The sequence below is a fragment of the Aspergillus lucknowensis genome, assembly GCF_044049455.1.
Source record: "Aspergillus lucknowensis strain CBS 449.75 chromosome Unknown BJX67scaffold_36, whole genome shotgun sequence".
Taxonomy (NCBI): Eukaryota; Fungi; Ascomycota; class Eurotiomycetes; order Eurotiales; family Aspergillaceae; genus Aspergillus; species Aspergillus lucknowensis.
The window spans coordinates 107,682-124,872 of NW_027263580.1; the positions used below are offsets into that span (position 1 = coordinate 107,682).

General features: G+C 50.9%; 5 protein-coding genes across 5 annotated transcripts; 1 reads left to right on the top strand and 4 right to left on the bottom strand.

Annotated features, from left to right (window-relative positions):
- Window positions 1-97: 97 nt before the first annotated feature.
- Window positions 98-2,714, top strand: somA (putative cAMP-dependent protein kinase pathway protein (Som1); the record flags this gene model as incomplete). Its single annotated transcript, XM_071031406.1, has 5 exons — window positions 98-574; window positions 640-797; window positions 893-2,210; window positions 2,241-2,492; window positions 2,547-2,714. The coding sequence occupies 5 exons, from the start codon at window positions 98-100 to the stop codon at window positions 2,712-2,714; spliced, it is 2,373 nt and encodes a 790-aa protein (XP_070883873.1).
- A 2,077-nt stretch (window positions 2,715-4,791) lies between these two features.
- BJX67DRAFT_359948 (uncharacterized protein) lies at window positions 4,792-5,615 on the bottom strand. Its single transcript, XM_071029721.1, has 3 exons — window positions 5,570-5,615; window positions 5,378-5,499; window positions 4,792-5,312 (listed from the first exon to the last, which is right to left on the bottom strand). Exon 3 carries the CDS (start codon window positions 5,194-5,196, stop codon window positions 4,972-4,974), a length of 225 nt encoding a protein of 74 aa, XP_070883874.1. The 5' UTR covers window positions 5,197-5,312; window positions 5,378-5,499; window positions 5,570-5,615; the 3' UTR covers window positions 4,792-4,971.
- A 794-nt stretch (window positions 5,616-6,409) lies between these two features.
- BJX67DRAFT_373538 (uncharacterized protein) lies at window positions 6,410-8,441 on the bottom strand (the record flags this gene model as incomplete). Its single annotated transcript, XM_071031407.1, has 5 exons — window positions 6,410-7,542; window positions 7,601-7,804; window positions 7,934-7,977; window positions 8,043-8,286; window positions 8,345-8,441. The coding sequence occupies 5 exons, from the start codon at window positions 8,439-8,441 to the stop codon at window positions 6,410-6,412; spliced, it is 1,722 nt and encodes a 573-aa protein (XP_070883875.1).
- A 1,124-nt stretch (window positions 8,442-9,565) lies between these two features.
- On the bottom strand, window positions 9,566-11,596 carry BJX67DRAFT_195212 (RNA-binding protein). The gene is made up of 5 exons (XM_071025390.1): window positions 11,288-11,596; window positions 10,937-11,194; window positions 10,743-10,847; window positions 9,817-10,687; window positions 9,566-9,737 (listed from the first exon to the last, which is right to left on the bottom strand). The coding sequence occupies exons 2-5, from the start codon at window positions 11,137-11,139 to the stop codon at window positions 9,735-9,737; spliced, it is 1,182 nt and encodes a 393-aa protein (XP_070883876.1). The 5' UTR covers window positions 11,140-11,194; window positions 11,288-11,596; the 3' UTR covers window positions 9,566-9,734.
- A 3,642-nt stretch (window positions 11,597-15,238) lies between these two features.
- Window positions 15,239-16,753, bottom strand: BJX67DRAFT_195186 (general transcription factor IIH subunit TFB6 family). The gene is made up of 2 exons (XM_071025389.1): window positions 16,072-16,753; window positions 15,239-15,977 (listed from the first exon to the last, which is right to left on the bottom strand). Exons 1-2 carry the CDS (start codon window positions 16,478-16,480, stop codon window positions 15,445-15,447), a joined length of 942 nt encoding a protein of 313 aa, XP_070883877.1. The 5' UTR covers window positions 16,481-16,753; the 3' UTR covers window positions 15,239-15,444.
- Window positions 16,754-17,191: the final 438 nt, after the last annotated feature.

Sequence of the window (17,191 nt, forward strand, 5' to 3'; positions counted from 1 at the left end):
GTGAATGCGCGTTGAAACCATTTAGGTCGTCGTTTCCGCCGAGGACTAACTGAAGTGCTGAAGGTCATACAGCCTGTGGGACGCCATCATGAATCAAATGAACGTTGCTGGGATGAACCCGGGTACCGGGGGTCCCGTCGGAGGTGTGCCAATGGTCAATAACGGTTCGATGGCGCCGCGTAATGATGGTAACATGAATATTCCCGACATGATGATCAACAACCTCAACACTTATATCTACGATTACTTCCTGAAACGCGGTTATCACGACTGTGCGAGAGCACTTGTTAAGGATGAGTTGATCAAGCTCAACACGGAGCCTCCCATCAAGACGAGTCCCGGTCAGCGTCGGGAGGGCGATGTGAACGGCGTTGATGGGGATGCGATGATGACGGACGGTAAAGATGGTGACAAATTGAAGATTCCTGATGACTTGCCTCGACCCAACCTCTCCAGTGAAAGTCAACATACCTCGTTTCTTCTGGAGTGGTTTAGCCTGTTCTGGGAGTTCTTCTGGTCCCAACGGAAGAAGGGAAATAGCGCCGATGTAAGGCAGTATCTCCAACATACTCAGGTATGAGTCTAATTCGTTATATTTAACTTCCCCTTTGTCAAGCTTCTAACATTTCTGCGATGCAGAATTTGATGCGCCTCAGGGAGCAGCAACAAAACCAGATGTTCCGGAACCAACAACAGATGATGCCAGGCCAGATGGGGCGACTCAACAACATGCGCGGGAACGGAATGGTTCCCGCCAACCTCCAAAAAACTGTTCTACAAAACAACACTGGTGGATTGTACGCGCCCCTATCCCCTCCGCCTGCTTGTGAAAATATTCTCTCCTAAGTCTTGCCGAGACTGGGCAATCAAACTGATATATTTTATTTTATAGCTCGCAGCAGCAATTGGCGCAGTTTCAGAAAAACCAACAGATGCAGATGATGCAAATGCAGCGAGAGCATTCTGACATTGACATGAACGGCAATCGACCGCAGTCTCCATCTTCCGCCGAAAATGCGCCGTCCCCGTCGAAGCGACCTCGTCTTGAAGGTGGCCCTATGAATGGACAACAATTGGCTCCCAACGGACGAGGCCAGGGACAAGCCATGCCCGGCCAAGCAAACCCAGCATTATTGATGCAGAATGGGCTTACTCCACGGCCAATGAACCCGAATCAGTTCGGTGCTTTTCAGCAGACAAATCCGGCTGCACAGCCGAAATCAATCCAGGTATATGCTCAAAACTTGGCTCTACATCACTCTCGCTCAGCAATGAATAACCAGGGCATGCCTAACGGTTTAATGAATCCCGGCGTGATGCCGAATCAGGCGGATCTGGTACCCATGCCAGATGCCCAGGGTATGTATCCGATGAATGGCGACTTTTATGGCGCGAATGGCCAAATGGCGCAGGTTAGGGCTGGGGTCCAAACTCCTGGTGGTCAGCATGGTAACCATGCTCTCCAGGACTATCAAATGCAACTCATGCTCCTCGAGCAGCAGAATAAACGCCGCCTTATGATGGCTCGTCAAGAGCAGGACAGTATGGGCCGCGGCCCCGATGGTCAGCCACTGCCTGGGCAGGGACAGCAACAACCGGGCCAGCAAATGCCGCCAGGCACTTCTCCTCAGGGCAGCAGGACAGGGACCTCACCAAACCCCAATGATCAGATGAAGCGTGGCACTCCTAAGATAGCACAGTCTGGCCTCCCCGGCTCCCCAAGTGCACCTGATGCTATGATGCAGGGTCGTGGATCTCCGATGAACTTCACTGGTCAAATGCCTCCTGAAATGGCTCCTCAGTTCTTCATGAAGGGCATGCAGGACGGTATGCAGGGTCCCAACGGCATGCGGCCACCCAGCTCAAACCCGGCTTTCAGTGGCCCGCAAATGGGTCAACCAATCCCGGCTGGTGCCCGAATGCCGAACGGAGCTTGGCAACCTCAGCAAGGTGGTCAACCTATGATGCCACAACAATCTCCTGTCATCCAACCCCCAACGACAGGAACGCCCCAAAGCGCAAATTCGATGCCACCTCCCCAAGCGCCTCCTACTGCAAATGCTAACCGTCAGCCACCTCCATCTCCCCAGACTGGCGCTGCTGCTCCTCCAACACCGCAACCCGGCACCAAGGCGGCACCGAAGAAGAAAGGGACGAAAGATGGGGCAAAGGTCAGTTTTATCTTGTCATCATGGATTTCTCTTGTGATTGTTGACTTTCTGTAGCGACCCAACAAAAAGAGTGCAGCCGCCGCAGCTGCGGCAGCCTCTAACACGGCAGCTACTCCGTCTTCGGAGGCGGAGCACCCACCGACTCCTACCCCATCGACGCCCATTACACCTCAGCACCAGCAATCGTTTGGCAAACAAGGTGCAAGCGCTACCACCGGCGCTCCGCAGCAGCCCACGTCTGCTCCCATCCAACAGACTATTGTGCAGCAACCCCCTCCTGACCAGACTCAGCAATCATTCAACGACCTTAGCATCCCCGATGTAAGTTTTCTGTGGATGGTACTTGCCATTTCACTCGCTAATCGACTCTTCCAGCCAAATGCTTTCAGCCTTGATTTCAGCGCGTTGGAAAACCCAGATATCCTCGAAAATTTCGACTTCGACACGTTCCTCAACACTGACACCGACACTGCTGGCTTCGGGTTTGATCCTAGCATAACGTACCCTGATGGTGTTGAGACTGGTGCCGAGAACGGCCTGTGAACGAAATCAGTGTCTTTAAATCCCGGCTCTTATATACCCTTGTTTTGTACATTTCCGTGAACTTCGCGCCCGTTGGCTACTAACCTTTCCTTACCTTCCATTCTTCCTGCTTTTTTTTCTTGTCTTGTTTTAAGTGTTCTGACATGATCTTGGATATGGATATGTGCCCGCGAGACAGGCGTTGGTGTAATCTTGTTTTTGCATATCCGTTCTTCTGCTTGCCTTCCGTGGAGTGTTATTTGGGTCTGAAGCTGGCAATGCCTCGTGTGCCAAGCTTATTCATCCTGAGCTTTCTCGAGTCCTTTCACTTCATTTCTTCTTTCATTACTATATTACTACTACTGTTTCCCCCTTCCCCGACAAATTATCCAGTTAATCTCCAAGTTCCATCATATTTGGTATTCCCCTTGAGTCAAGCCATGCCCTTATTCTACTTGTGCATGAGATCATCACAGGACTAGAATGTCCGTCACCTTTTTTTTGCCATTCCGCATTGATTGTTCTTGGTTTTGGCTTGCTGGTCTTTGTTGCGGCGTTAAACTCGAGGCTTTACTTGGGTCGCTATCACCTTAGCGATACTGGCTTCAATCCCTAGCGGGTCACTGAATTTAGCCAAAAATCAATGATCATGTCCTACCCCTTCATCGCGCTTCCCTTCCTCAACAGACTCTCAGATGTAAATCTCTTTGCGACACCGCTTAGGTCTTCGGATGACTTCCTCACAAGAAGAGCGTAAATAGATTCTGAAGGACAGAAGAAATTACGCTTTCGGGTCCTCGCCGGTTTTAGCAGCTTCCTCAATCGAGACTGGGTTTGGTAGATTGAAGCTGTGGGTTGCACCCACCTTTGTGTCGCAATGAATACTGATATGTAGCGGCTGTGCTTCACAAGGGAGCTACAAGGCCTGCCCTCTGAGTGTAACCTCGAACTTCATTTCTAAGATGCATACGTAGGCTTCCTTCCTACCGCTAACTGGAGTAATGTGAATTGCTCTTCAGCTTGACCCTTTTGGAACTCTAACGTCTTGAACCCCGACCTGCAAACCCTAATAACATGACCATTCTCTCTGCGCTCGCCATGAGGTATGTCCCTCCAGGACAGTCAACGATAATATTACTAGCATTACACGCAACTTCTCTAACACTTTCGTCAAGCTTTCCTTTCGAAACGCATCGTGAGAGGAAACCGAACAGCCTGGGTGGGCTTGCCCAACGACTCCTTATGTTCCAGCCCCAGCAATCCGTATCTGATGCGTTGTCTTAGACATGGTATGTTAACTCAATTGCAAGATCGTCGAGAAATTCCAATTTCATTTCCACTCTGGTTGCACTCCGTATTCTCCAACGCTGTGTCCTCTTCCACCATGCTGATCAGGTAATTCGCGACTTTCTGAGCGCAGACCTCGTGCGCCGTATCTCTGGTACACATAACGCTTTGTATCCGGCCAATAGCCCCAGCTCTGACGAGGAATGGATCGTTCTTAAAATACGCGGCAGCGCTGTACTCGCCTTCAGACTCGATGAGTCTTCCGTCGGATCTTTCGATACTGATATCTGGATGCTCTAGCTCTAGCAGATCACAGATCTCTTTTTATGCATGAAATGATACCTCTCACAACGAGAGGACACGTATCTCATGTCAGCCTAGGTTGCAAAGTCAAGAATTTCTGGGGAAGAGGGTCTACGTTACTTTCTAGTTTCGCCGCCCATTTTCCAAGATCTCGAATTTGACATAAAATCTCTGATGCAGTAACCTTCCAGCGGCATTTGTCAATCACAGGCGCCTCGTTCTCAATAGCTGCCAGTCGGCGATTCTCTAACGGTTGTAGGTTTGCATTCCGTGTCTTTGGCTTGAGAACCCTCGAGGAACTTGCTGGTGACCCACTCGCTCGAACGTGCCGCCTGGCAGGTCTAGATTCGCCCTGGTGCTCTAGCCTCCTCTTTGGCGGCGTACGTGACCCGGTAGGAGTGTGGCAAGGGTCACGAGGAACCAGTGCCAGAAGAGCTTCTTTGGTGGCCTTCAAAGCCCACAGTCCTTGGGACTTGGTGCATTCACCTTCTCCCCGGATTAACATATCGTAGAGAGCCACGTGTGCTGCCCCTTGCTTTGATGAAGCCTCGTCTGGGTAATGCTGAAGGGCGCCAAAGTACATGCAACCATTTGCTTCCACCTCGTGGCGGTAGCCTCTATGATGGACGTACTTTGTATAAATCGGCTCACCCAAACCGTGCTGCACACAATATTCTTCCGATTCGTGTTAGTAAACGAGGCTTTTGTCTAAAAGATTTCCTCCCTTACCGCGTAGGGTCTCAGCCCAATTCCAGCCGCTAGGTGCAAGCGAATTGTGAGGCCTTTCGGGCACAATCCATTCGGGATAATCAGCCTTCAGCTTCTTCAAAGCCTCCCTACAAATATCCACTTTGGCATCTATCCGAGATTCATAGACGTGTGAGCGAACGAATGTCATTCCATACATTGTCATCTTGACGTCCCAGCAATCCGACTTTCGGCTGCGTGTGAAATTGAACTTGGGGAGGAGAAGTGCCTGTGTCGCCAAAACTCCGAAATAGTAGAGTACCTTCGATTCACTTAAGGATTGTAAGTCAAGGGAGCCGAGAGAAACGGATTGTGCATAGGATGCGGATGCTGACCAGGCCTATCAGATGTATGTTAGCTGCAATCGATTTGCGTTGCTACGATAATCGTAGAAGAACCTGGAATTGCGATCATTGTATCGACCTTACCTGAGGTCCAATTCCCGCCGCTTGGTTTTCTGGCTCTGCAGGTATCATCCTATCCGGAGAGATGCCATTTGTGTGTTCTTCGACTCTGACGAGCGTCCTCTTATCTTCTAGTTGCCCAGGAATTGGAAATTGAATGGAATGGGTAGGCCAGACAGAGGTAGGATTCCGAGTAGAACGGCTAGATGGAGCCAAGGGGAAGGATACGATGCTCTTGGACACGGGGTAGGAGGGAGGCAGGACGTATTCGGGGTCTATTTCCGGACCGAATGTCGGATTATCCTGACCATGTTCGCTGTAACTGATGGATGGTAGAATCCCGCAGTACGGGGAGGGCTGAGACGGCCCATTATCCGCACGCCAGCGGGGGTATGATGGAATCGGCAATGAGGGCGAACCCAAGGCAGGATGCTCTCTCTGCGTGCCGGCCATGTTGCCAGAAACAATTTCAGTGTGGATAGACAGTCGCAGGAGTTGGGATAGGACAGGATACCGGTGGCAGAGAATGGGATTGTCGGGTTCAGATAAACTGAAGACAGACAAGAAGGACAAGGAGGAGGGAGCATGGAAGAAAGGAAGGAGCGCTTTGTTGTGCTGGCGAACTTCCCAAACAGGTTATACGTCGCAAACGGGTGGCTTCACTGTTGAATTGCTTGATGAGCAATGCGTTGCCCTTGAATATCCAGAGCAAGCACCCTCTATATTCTACAGGCTGACTGTAGCAATGACAAGGCCAGATTAACTTGTCTAGCCCAACACTGGTTCAATTGGGGGGGTAATGACTGTATAGCTCGAAAGCAAGAATAATACAATGATGACCACCTATCGCCCGAGCTGTTCACACTTGGTATCATGATGGACAGCATTAGCGGTCTTTGTAGATTGGTGGCAAAGAAACAGCAAGGCAACGTCGCCATAGTGGCCGAATCAGTGTTAATAAAGATAGTAGGCAATCTACTCTATCTCACCAACGTCGCCTATTGCGCCCACAAGTGTTGGCTGAGAATCAAGGAAGCGGTCGAAGTCGGCTTGATGGACATCATCTTCTACCCGGGGCAGATCCTGAGTCGGAGAGAGAAGTACTGACTCTTTCCCGTTGATGTTGAGGCAATCTTCGCGACTGGAGCCTACAGAGCGTCGCCTTCTGCCGCCGGCTGGGGTTTCCATACTGCCGCTGGTAGGCACGACGAGTTTCGGAGTAGCCTGGTGGACTTTATCTCCTTCCTTGCGAGGAGATTCAGCTTCATTCTCCTTATTCTCCTGAGACACGCCTTCTTTTCGGCTCTTGATAGGCCCAATGGGGTTGGGATGAAGCTTGGCCACCGAACTCCGCTCAACAGTAGGGCCAGGAGCCACGGCGTTTGATTGCGCACTCGATCCGGATACGTCCCGACTATCTGGGCATGAGATCTCTTTTAATACGCTGACGGAGCCGCGGCTCCCACTCTTGCCGTAGGATGCGGACCGTGCCTCTGCTGCAGCGGAGAGTTTTGTTCCCATTGGCATAGTAGCAGTAACAGGAAGAGTCGTGTTAGCCTGGGCCTGAGTACTGCACGCAAGCGGCTTAGGAGGGCTGAGAGCTTGGACTAATTGGCTATATGATTCTTCGTCAATGGGAGCAACAAGGCTGGAATGTTTGCTGTGCTCGTAGCTGATACCTGTCATGCTCGAGATTGCTCGGCTACTAGTTGCGCTTGAGATGTAATCTGGCATGGATATATCCTCATAAGACGGCCTCGCACCGCGGTGGCGTGCTTCTGGATCAAGCATGTATGGATCGAGGAACGGGTCTGCAAAAACGTTCTCCGGATGTGCCCAGCGGGGTTCCCTATGGTTGTTGGTCTGCCACTGTGGCACAGGTCCCTGATAATTTCTGCCTCTCCATAGGTTCAGCGCGGGAAAATTACTATCTTGCCCAGGAGCGGGTACGGGGGGTCGGGTCTCATGTCGAGCTGGTGAATGAGCATGTGCCTCGTCTGCTTCCTTGAGATCGTTCACCCCGCTTCCTGTGTTGTACTTGAAAAGGCGTTGCTCTTTGCCCCACATGGAAGCATTCGGCCAGGCAATGCTAGAGTATTCCAAAACATCTAGCAGGATGAGTCGATCCCAAGAATACCTTGAACAGATAGTTTAGGGAAAACTCACTTAATGGGGCATGCTGGAATGCGAATGCAATAACCTCTTTCACTCTTTCAAAGGGCGGAGTGCGATGTGGCCGGGCAAACCCTTCTGCAATCACAACCCTAATCCTGCCGTGAAGATCTCCTGCATCCCAATGCCTTTGCTCTAGTATTTCCGGGTGGAAGGGCGGAAACCGTAAGGTGTCCCGATTTCCGCCTTTGTCGATGTCTATAGATGTTGTTAGGTATGAATTAAATCACTGGAGAGGGGGTGGGCGTACGGGAACTCAAGTCTGGACCGCGAGCAGGGACGATATTAGAATAGCATCTCAGCATGAGTGGGGCCCGAGAGTCTTACCGATCACATGCGGCCAACTTGTTCTCTGACTAAAGATGCTTGCCCTACACATGAACAAGAAATTAGACTCAGTATAGCAGCCACGCCTTTGCGGTCGGTAATGACTTACGCCACACACAAACCATCCACAAAGATTCGGACCTCAAACATTGAAGCGTCATCGGGCTGTAAGAGACTCTCCATCAAACGGCTCGGATGAGGTTGGTCCCAGGTGTGAATGGACACTCGAAAGGGGCTGTTCGGAGGCAAGCTTGGAATGAAGGTGGTGAGAACTGGTACCTGGCCGAAGTTACCGTGCGGTTGATAATAGGCAGCTGGGCCGGCGAAGGCAGGGTTGTGTAGGTAGGGGGATTCTAGGATAACAGCTTGTATGTTAGTACCATTGGGTTGCGCACGGAGAGTCTTACTTGCCTCGATCACGAGTTACAAAACACTGCGTTTTAAACTCCTGGATCGGCACCTTAGAGTTCGCTGGGAATAAGAGTACGTCCCAGTTCTCGTAGCGCATCCTGGCTGGCTAACTCAGGTAACGCTGCTGCTGGGTTGTTCGTAATAAAATGAGAAGCGAAGAATCTAGAGCGTGGACTGGAATCTGGTAGAAAATATCAGCAGTAACAACACCACCACATCCGCACGCAGGAAGGAGATAAGTCGAGATTTGGAATCGATGCTCTGGCTCGGTATCTGCAGTCTGAAGGCAGCAGGGGGTTGTTGGTGCTGGGCAGGAGAGATGCTGAGATGTCCACCGGACGCTCCTGCCGGAAGAGGAAACTCTGAGCCTTCCTTTTGCATCCTGGATAGTCTCAAAGCCGTGTTACTACTCCTACTATTGGAGGAAGAAACCACACTGAATACTTGGTGAGAGGAAGAGTAACTGAATGGCGAATTCCTAGACCGTCTCGGTGCAGCAGAAAGCAGGATGTGAAAACGCTCATGCTGACCTTGCAATGTCAACTCAAACAGAAACGAAGGCGCCAAGGCAAACCGGGGAATCATCCATAAGAAAGAAGACGTGAAAACAGTCCCAACCTGCATCTGTAGATGAGAAACCACCCTCTGCTCGGTTATCACGAAATAAAACCGTTTCATCATGCGCCACCGGCCACACAGTAGACTTGCCCTTTCTCTGAGGAACGCACACAGTAGCCTTCAACCGGAACTCCAAAAACCACAAGGAGGCAGAAGCAGTTGTAGCTCAATAAATGAAACACATCTTCCGTATGCGGTCGCAAGCGTACTCGGGGCCAACAGAATAATGTTGTTGTACAAGTAGTCTAGTAACAGGACGAATGGTTCAGCATCTCAACAGCGCGAGAATGATTCAATTGATACCTTGGGGGAAAAGACTGCAGTGAAAACTTTTCGCAAATTGCCAGCCCATTGAGTACAGAGAAAATGAAGCACATCCGATTGCTGGAGTACGAACAATGAACCTATGACCCGGGTGGAACGGTGGGGGTACATAAAGGGAGAATCGCAAGATCCGGTGCATCTAAGAAGATAGGGTGAAACAGAAGGCGAAGTATGTGCCAAATGTGGCAGGAAGATGAGCCGGGGGAGATCATAGAATATCGAGAAATTGGGGGAAGATCGGAAAGAGCTCAGGTACGATGGCTAAAAACGGAAGCGCTCACATATGAAGTACGTGACACAGGAGAAGGTGAGCCCCATCAACAACTATGGAGGAAAACTTTCGCAGAGATAAATAGCAAATTTGATACGGTATAACTCGAAAGACCCATCATTGAAAGGACGAGAAAACTCCTGTTGCTCCTTTTCAAAACAAGGAACGCTGGTTTATTTACTAGTCCGAGCAAAAAACGTTAGAACGATCCAAGAGCTTCTCAGTGAGAAGATGAGGAGATATAGGGGAGACCACTAACCTTCATAGGTGCGAAGCCGCCATACTGATGCTGAGGGGGAAGGTACATAGGAGGGGGCGGGGGGGCAGGACGGTAAGGGCTGCCAGCAGGACCGGAGTTGTTCTGGGAGCGACCCCAGCTCAAACGCACACGGGAGTTACCAATGGGGTATCCCTGCATCTGATTGATGGCCATCTCCGCTGCGTGACGCTGAACGAACTGAACGAAGCCGCATCCCTTGCCCGGAGGAATTTTGACGTAGGTGATCTCGCCGAATCCCTGGAAGAAGGAGCGGAGCTCATCTTCGGTAACATATCCAGAGAGGCCACCAACGAAGACAGTCGTGTTGTTAGGGTCAGTGAACTGATTCATTGGCTGAGGGGCACCGTAGAAGCCCATAGGTGGAGCACCCATAGGAGGGTACATGCCTGGTCCTGCGGGCATGCCCATACCACCAGGAACAACGCCAGGACCCTTGTTCTTTGGGGTGGCCGTGGAAATGCGCATCGGGCGGTTTCCGCAGTAAACACCTTGCATCTCGCTCAAGGCACGCTGCTGATCGTTCTCATCGGAGAAACGGACAAATCCGTAACCACGAGACATGCCGCTAATGGGATCAGTCATGATTTTCGCGGACTTGCAGGAGGGGAAGCGGCTCTGGAAGAGGGAGACGAGAACGTATTCGTTGACCTCGGGGCCGAGATCACCGACAAAGATGGAGTATTCGGGACCACGGTCATCGCGGCTGCGGTCAGCAAGGCCGCCACCAGTTGCCCAGTTCAGTTTGAACAGGCGGTTTGTGTTCGGCATGGGGGTACCGTTCAGAGACAGAGCTTTACCTGCAGCAGCAGGAGAAGCGAAATCAACGAAACAGTAACCGGCATTGCTCCTACTACCAACATTAGGATCATCGTTCTCAATATCAGGATTAATTCTTAATTGCTCACCCAGAGAACTTGTCACGGATCATCTTAACATTGACCTGCTCACCCATCTGGAACCAGAGGTTGCGGACGAAGTTCTCATCAATCCAAGGCTCAAGCTCACCCATCCTATGTCAAGATAAAGATTAGACTTTCTTACTGCACTAACAGTAATACAGTGCGCCACACAAAAAGTGCGCCAGTAGACTCGTACATACCAGAGCGTGGTTTTTCCCTCATTTCCCTGCTGTGGGACAGCGGGAGCGCCCTCGCCGGGGGCGGGACCCTGGAAGGGAGCAGTCGAAGGATCGGCCTGGCCGGTCATGGTGGTGTCAGCTGTTGCGGCAGCGCCCGGAGCAGCAGCAGCCGCATCAGCCGTTGGGTGCTGGCTCTGGAAAGAGTCGAAGTTCTGGAAGGACATGTTGTATGATGGTCAAATGGTTTTTTTTAAAAAAAAATACGAGTGATAGCACTGTCTGTAACACTGGGTGTTAGCTGTGTCGCAGTGAATCGTCGCGCGTCGCATCGACCATTCTAACTGGATTTGAACAGAGCGCTCGCAGGCATACCTTCGATTTTCAGATGAGAAGCAGAAACCTCATAAAAGACTTTTCTAACGCGTGAATGGCCAGGGAAATCGTTGAGGTCGTCAGAGAGCGTGTCGTACGATCGTTGAGCACTTGAAAGGTATTGAAAGAGGTACACTACTTCTGCGAGAGAAGATGGGTTAGCGAGAAAAAAGCGCGAGCGAGGATACTCTGAAGGAAAAAAGATGGAAAAGAAGAGACAGAAAGGACAGGAAAAAAGCTGAAAGATCAGATGTGTAAACAAAAAAGGACGGGACAAAATATTTGAGTGCTGGAACGTGTTCCCAGGGCTGGTTCAACGCCGAGAACTTCCAAAAGAAATCATAGGGAGGGTTTCTGTTGAGCAGGTTGTGGCGGGCAATCCAGTTGTCAGCCAAATGAGACTGTGCAGGCCCGTTTGGTGGTTGAATCCGGTATATAGATTAGGGCAAGTAATCATCACATATGATAACAGGCACTTTTGCCTACTGCCTTGCCAGTCCAATAATGCTAGTGCCGCGTCCATTTGGCTGTGACCGTCCCTTTTAGATAACGATTTTGCCGACCTCATCGACTAGGCGTGCCTTCTGTCGGGTAACCCAGGGGATATTCTGACGGTGGCATGAGATGCGACTTGCAATTCTCCCGGCCGGTTTGATGTCAACTTTCCTCGTTCTCATAGCCGGCGGAGGGAGGAGGGAGTCATCTTGTCGAACATGTTATACCATTCCGCCGCGCCCCCCGGCCTTTTGCGAGAAGTTTGGAAGTCCGGGGTTGTAGATTGGTCGGCATTTTCCAGGAGGCATTGAGTAAGGGTTTGAGTATATGTTGCGTTGATCGCAAAGAAGGGCTGAGTATCGGCTGTCCACCAATTCGCTGGAAAAGATCGCGGATGATACAAGAACAAAGAAACGATTAAAGAGCGCAGCCAAAAAAGGGGGGGAAAATAGAACGGCATAACGTAGAATAAAAAATTAAATAGGAACAAAAAGACTACTCACCAGACAATGTGATATCAACCGATGGAGGCCTTGATAATTGAACTTTCGAAGGACGTTCAGAGACTAGACGAAAAGCGTTGCTCAAGGCGCGGCGCGCTGAATATTGTATGCGAGAGAATAGGACGTAAGATAGCAGGATAACTCCCAGAAGGCGGAGGATATAAGAAAATCGAGGAAGAGAAAAAGGCAGAAAATAGACACAAAGCAGAGTTACAGAACTAATCCGCAAACCGACTCCGTGTTTTCCGACAAGAACAAGAAACAGGGGAAGGAAATAGAAGAGGAGGGGTAGAGCGAAGACAGATAATTCTTCAGATGGAGGGGAGGGAAGGGAAGGAAAAGAAGAGGAAGGGAAGGAATGGATGGATGGATGGATGGACTGGAGACTTTGCTCACTAACGACTAGGGCAGACCAGAAAAAGACGGGAACTCCAGCTAAGAGAATAATGAGGATCGGTAAAACAGACGAACAAACGATGATTCTTCCTCTAATCCACACGCACAAGCACCGCTGCTGCGAGGAGAGGAGGAGGGGCGAAGCGCTCTGCCTGGTGGGACGAAGAATTTTCCCTTCCTTCCTTCGGCCTCACGTTGCGCCAGGGTCGGACGACTGGGGAGCTTTGTCTCCTCGAGCCGTTCTCTCAGATGATGCACTCCAATGTCGGATGCTCAAGACTCGAGAGTTAAATCGAAAGTGTCCGTTGCGAGAATCGCCGCAATTCCTTGTCCAGATCATGACGATGAGCTCACCTCTCAAGTCCTTTGACGGTCAAGAAATACAGGTACGGTATGGTATGTACGGGCTGGATACGAGCGTCCTTGGAGAGCAGCCAACCAGCGCTGGGCCAGATGACCGCCGCAGCCTGCGGGCTTGTCCTGACATGATCTTAAATTCAATTGCATGCACTAATCTGGGCAGGCGTTGCATCTTGGGGTAAAAGAATTGGCATGTCGAGCTGTGCCTGGCTAAGATCGACCCAGGAGGCTGGATCTATGAGATATTGTCAGGGGGCCAAACCTCCAGCGCCTCGACAACCATCCGTCGGTGCAGAGGATCTTCCAGGACTTTGGGGCATGCTCATCTCTGCCTCAGGAGACTACAAAAAGACTGGAGACATGTGATGCGTGCTCGCATCAGCTCTGCCTCTTCTTCAGAAGCAGGTCCCCGGAGACTGCGACCAGTCGATCAACTCAAGGGGCGAAGTCGCAAGACAGCCAAATTAATAAATGATGATATGCAGGAATCTGCAAGGACCTGGCTTCATGCACATGAGGGGGGCTTCTTGGTGAGGAGTTTTCTAAACTCCATTCTTGCACTGTGACTCGTCGAGTCCCATTCGTGTCCCATGTCCCATGGGCCCTTTCGTCATGGTGTCTCCGCCTCGGCTCTGGACGCCTTCAGGCTATTCGTTGATCGATTTCCGCCTGCACTCGCGCCAGTGCCCATTGTTCCTTGGATCCGCCATGAGCCATGATTCCACGATCCCCGAACTGCTGGGAAACTGCGAACCAGGAGGACTGAAACATGAGAACAATCGAGAGTCAAGAGAGGGCTGAAAAGCGGAAAGTGTCCCCCCACTGCGGGCTCAGAAACCTTGGATCGTCACAGGTCGTGTGTGCATTTGGCTGAGCTTGTGCGTGCACACTTCTCACTGCAATCTAAACGCGCCATATCAGGTCATTCCTGGGGAACTTCAGAAGCCTCACGGAAGGCCGAGTGCTGCAGCGACATCGCAGTCGTTGTATCAGTCGGGGATGAGGAGGAAGCGCCTGCAAAGAACGCCCCAGCCCTCCCATTGAATCTCGACGTGGGCCGCACTGGCAGTAAGCTTGGTGTAATTACATCACCTTACATTACATTGGGAACTGAGCTCACCACAAAAAAGAGACGCGATCGAAAGAAGCAAGCGCTGGAGCTCACCCAGCTTCGAGTCTCCATGAAGCCAGGCCAAACTCCACACTCAGAAGCAAGATCTTGGGTTGCTGTCACTCTGTGTTTCTCATTGGCCAAGCCATCTCAATGCAGCAAGCTCGGGACCGAGATGCTTCCAGCGAGATAAGCAGCACAATGCCGGTGCTCTCGGCCTTGGAGAATGCACACGAGCCCGCAAGGATGAGATTTGAAAGGCCTCACGCCGAGCGCCTCTTTCCTCGATCTCATCCCCCACTTCTCGGTTCCCACACACTGCCTTTCGCGAACAGCGCACAGAACCTCGGAGCCTCACAGGACCAAGTCTCCACTAACCCTGTTCAGGAGAAGTAATCGAAGGATAACGCGTTCGCGACGCGATCAGCTGCACCTCAATCTTGCAGTCCCAACCACATTCCTCCTCTCTCAATCACGCTCAAGTCGCTGATTGATCATGAATGAAAATCAGATCTCGAGACCAAGGGATTCCAACTCTTTAACCCCTTACTCATCATAGGATGGAGTAAATTACCTTGCTTCCTCAGCCCCGATCTTGGAGACAAGCTCTGTCGGGGCCACGCTGTGAGCCCCACGGGTTGGTTGCCAGCAAGCAACTGGTCTTCCCTCTACGTGTGGGATGCGAACGAGCGATATGAATACTGCTGGAGGTCCCTCGACCTCCCTCCAAGTTGCGGACCGTGCTCTGGAGATGAGACACTCAGTCATTCAAGCTCTCACCCCAACCGATCCCTTGCAGGAACCCCTTGCAACAACCCTTCGTTCAAGCAAGACCCTGATGATCCCCATAAACTGCACGAACTTTCGCGCTCTCCCGTAGGTAATATCGCTTTGGGTATTGCCCATACCACTTGGTTTTATAGATCCAGACAGCAGAAACCGCAGAGCCACGGACCATCGCATCAGCCCACCAAAACAACCGCAGAACACGAAGCTTAAGGAGTGAAGCTCCCAAACATTCCCACCTGCAGATTCCTCAGGTTACGTTTTCGGTCGGGACAAACTCCAACCATCCTCTCCGAATGGTTTCTGCTTCGCGTCGAAACATTCGGCCGAGGAATCTCATCCTCGCGGGTTACCCAGCAGAAACAATGGCCACACTTGCGAAGATGCCTATCTGGTGTGCCTTTACCTACCTATCATCTGGAGTTAGTTAGATATACTGCATTGCGCCGGCCATAATCGTTTTCTACATGGCTGGTTGAATAGACTGCTTGAAAAATATCTTCAAGTCACAGAACTGTTCCTGATGGACTCCTAGATAGACGGTTTCCTTCTTCCTCCCCCTCCTCGCCGCGCGCCATATTTTCATCACAAAACTCACCCGCCTTCCCCAGCTCATCTCCAAGTAATTGGATTGTCTTCTCATACACCCTCGCTGTCTCCATCTCCCACTTCCCAGGTGCCTCACCTAACCCTGGCCCATCAACCTCAAGGTCCATCTCATCATCGTCACTCTCATCCTCATCCTCACCCTCATCATCATAAGGGTCCCGGCCCTCCTCAGTCTCAACGACAATGACCCTTGCTGTCTCCGCAATACTCTTAACCCTCACCTTCTCCGTCATGGAGACGATATTCCTACGCCCCTCGAAACCCGAGAGTGGCTGACCCGTATCAGCATCTTCGCCGATAATCAGTGAAGCAAAAAAGGAATCTAGTTTGCGCAGGAGGCGGAATGTCGCCTTCGCGGTGAAGGGATAGTCCGGTAGGTAGGTATTAACGAGAACGGCGAGAGATATTAGGTAAGGGACTTGGAGCGATGCTGTACTTCGATTAGAGCCCTCCTTTATAGCAAACAACCAAGCACCCATTGTTGGCGCTGGTTTCGGAAAAAGGAAAACCTGGGGAAAGCGTACGAGTCCCACTAACCCAGAGTACGTCGACAAGACTCTCGATATCATGCGCGACTTCCTTGAAACTCTCATAGCCTCGCTCTTTTTCTGTCTCAGCCTCTGTCTCTCCTCCCGTGCCTACCCCACTTCCGCTTCTGCGAGACTGAGGGGCGCTATTCTCCGTTTGAGATGGTCTCTGGGGTTGCTCAAAGGCACTGCTAAATTTCTTCGCATGGCGCCTGTTAATCGATAGAATGTTCTTGTCCACATGGTTGATCACCGTAGCCTCCTTCATGGACCCAGCTCGGAGCGGGTGGGATCTTTGTTTTGGGAGACGAGACGGCGTCACTGTTGATGTTGATGGAGTTGGTGATAGGACTGAGGGTGGCATAAAGCCCCCGTGCCTACTTGGGAAGGTTGTGGTAGAGGCCATAAGTGTAGGAGTTCTCAGAGCGAACTAACGCGGGGTTGTGGCTAGATGTTGCGAAGGAGGGGTTTGGAATGCGGCTACAGTTTAGCGGCCAAGCGACTATGTGTGGTTTGATATCCTGAATATGAGGGTACAGTCTTGAGCTTGGAAATAATATTCTCGACTTGAAAGGCTTGATGTCAGAGGAGCAGTAAAGTACCCGAAGCTTTGGTGCAATCCAGAAGATGTCATGCCAAGCTTTCTCTGGTCCGTGCGGAGTAACAAATTAGTTTATAGCTGTCTGCCAAAGTCACATTAGACTGGGAGGGGCATCGTAAAGTTGATTTTCGTGGATCGCAAGTCAATTACTCTGTTTCTAGCTATGATGGTACGTTAAGCCAGCCAGACAGTTCTCAAGAATGTGTCCATATAAGCCCTTTTGCGCTGTACGGAGTCAGCAGTTGCCCAAGTCGCACAGATATATTTTGATAACAGGGTACATGTGGACCGCTCAGAAAAGTGAGAAGATTTGTTATAATGCTGGTGTTTAAAGGCAGTGCATGACATCAATTACTGAGTCTTGCTACTCTGGCCCCAGCGGATTCATCATGGAATCAAGACAGAAAGTAAACACAGAGAATGGTTACTCACGTAGGCTCCGGCCCGCTATCAGTCTCACAGTTGGATGGGCTGTATAAGCTCTTGAAAAAGTGCGAAAAAGTTTTTGTAACCTCC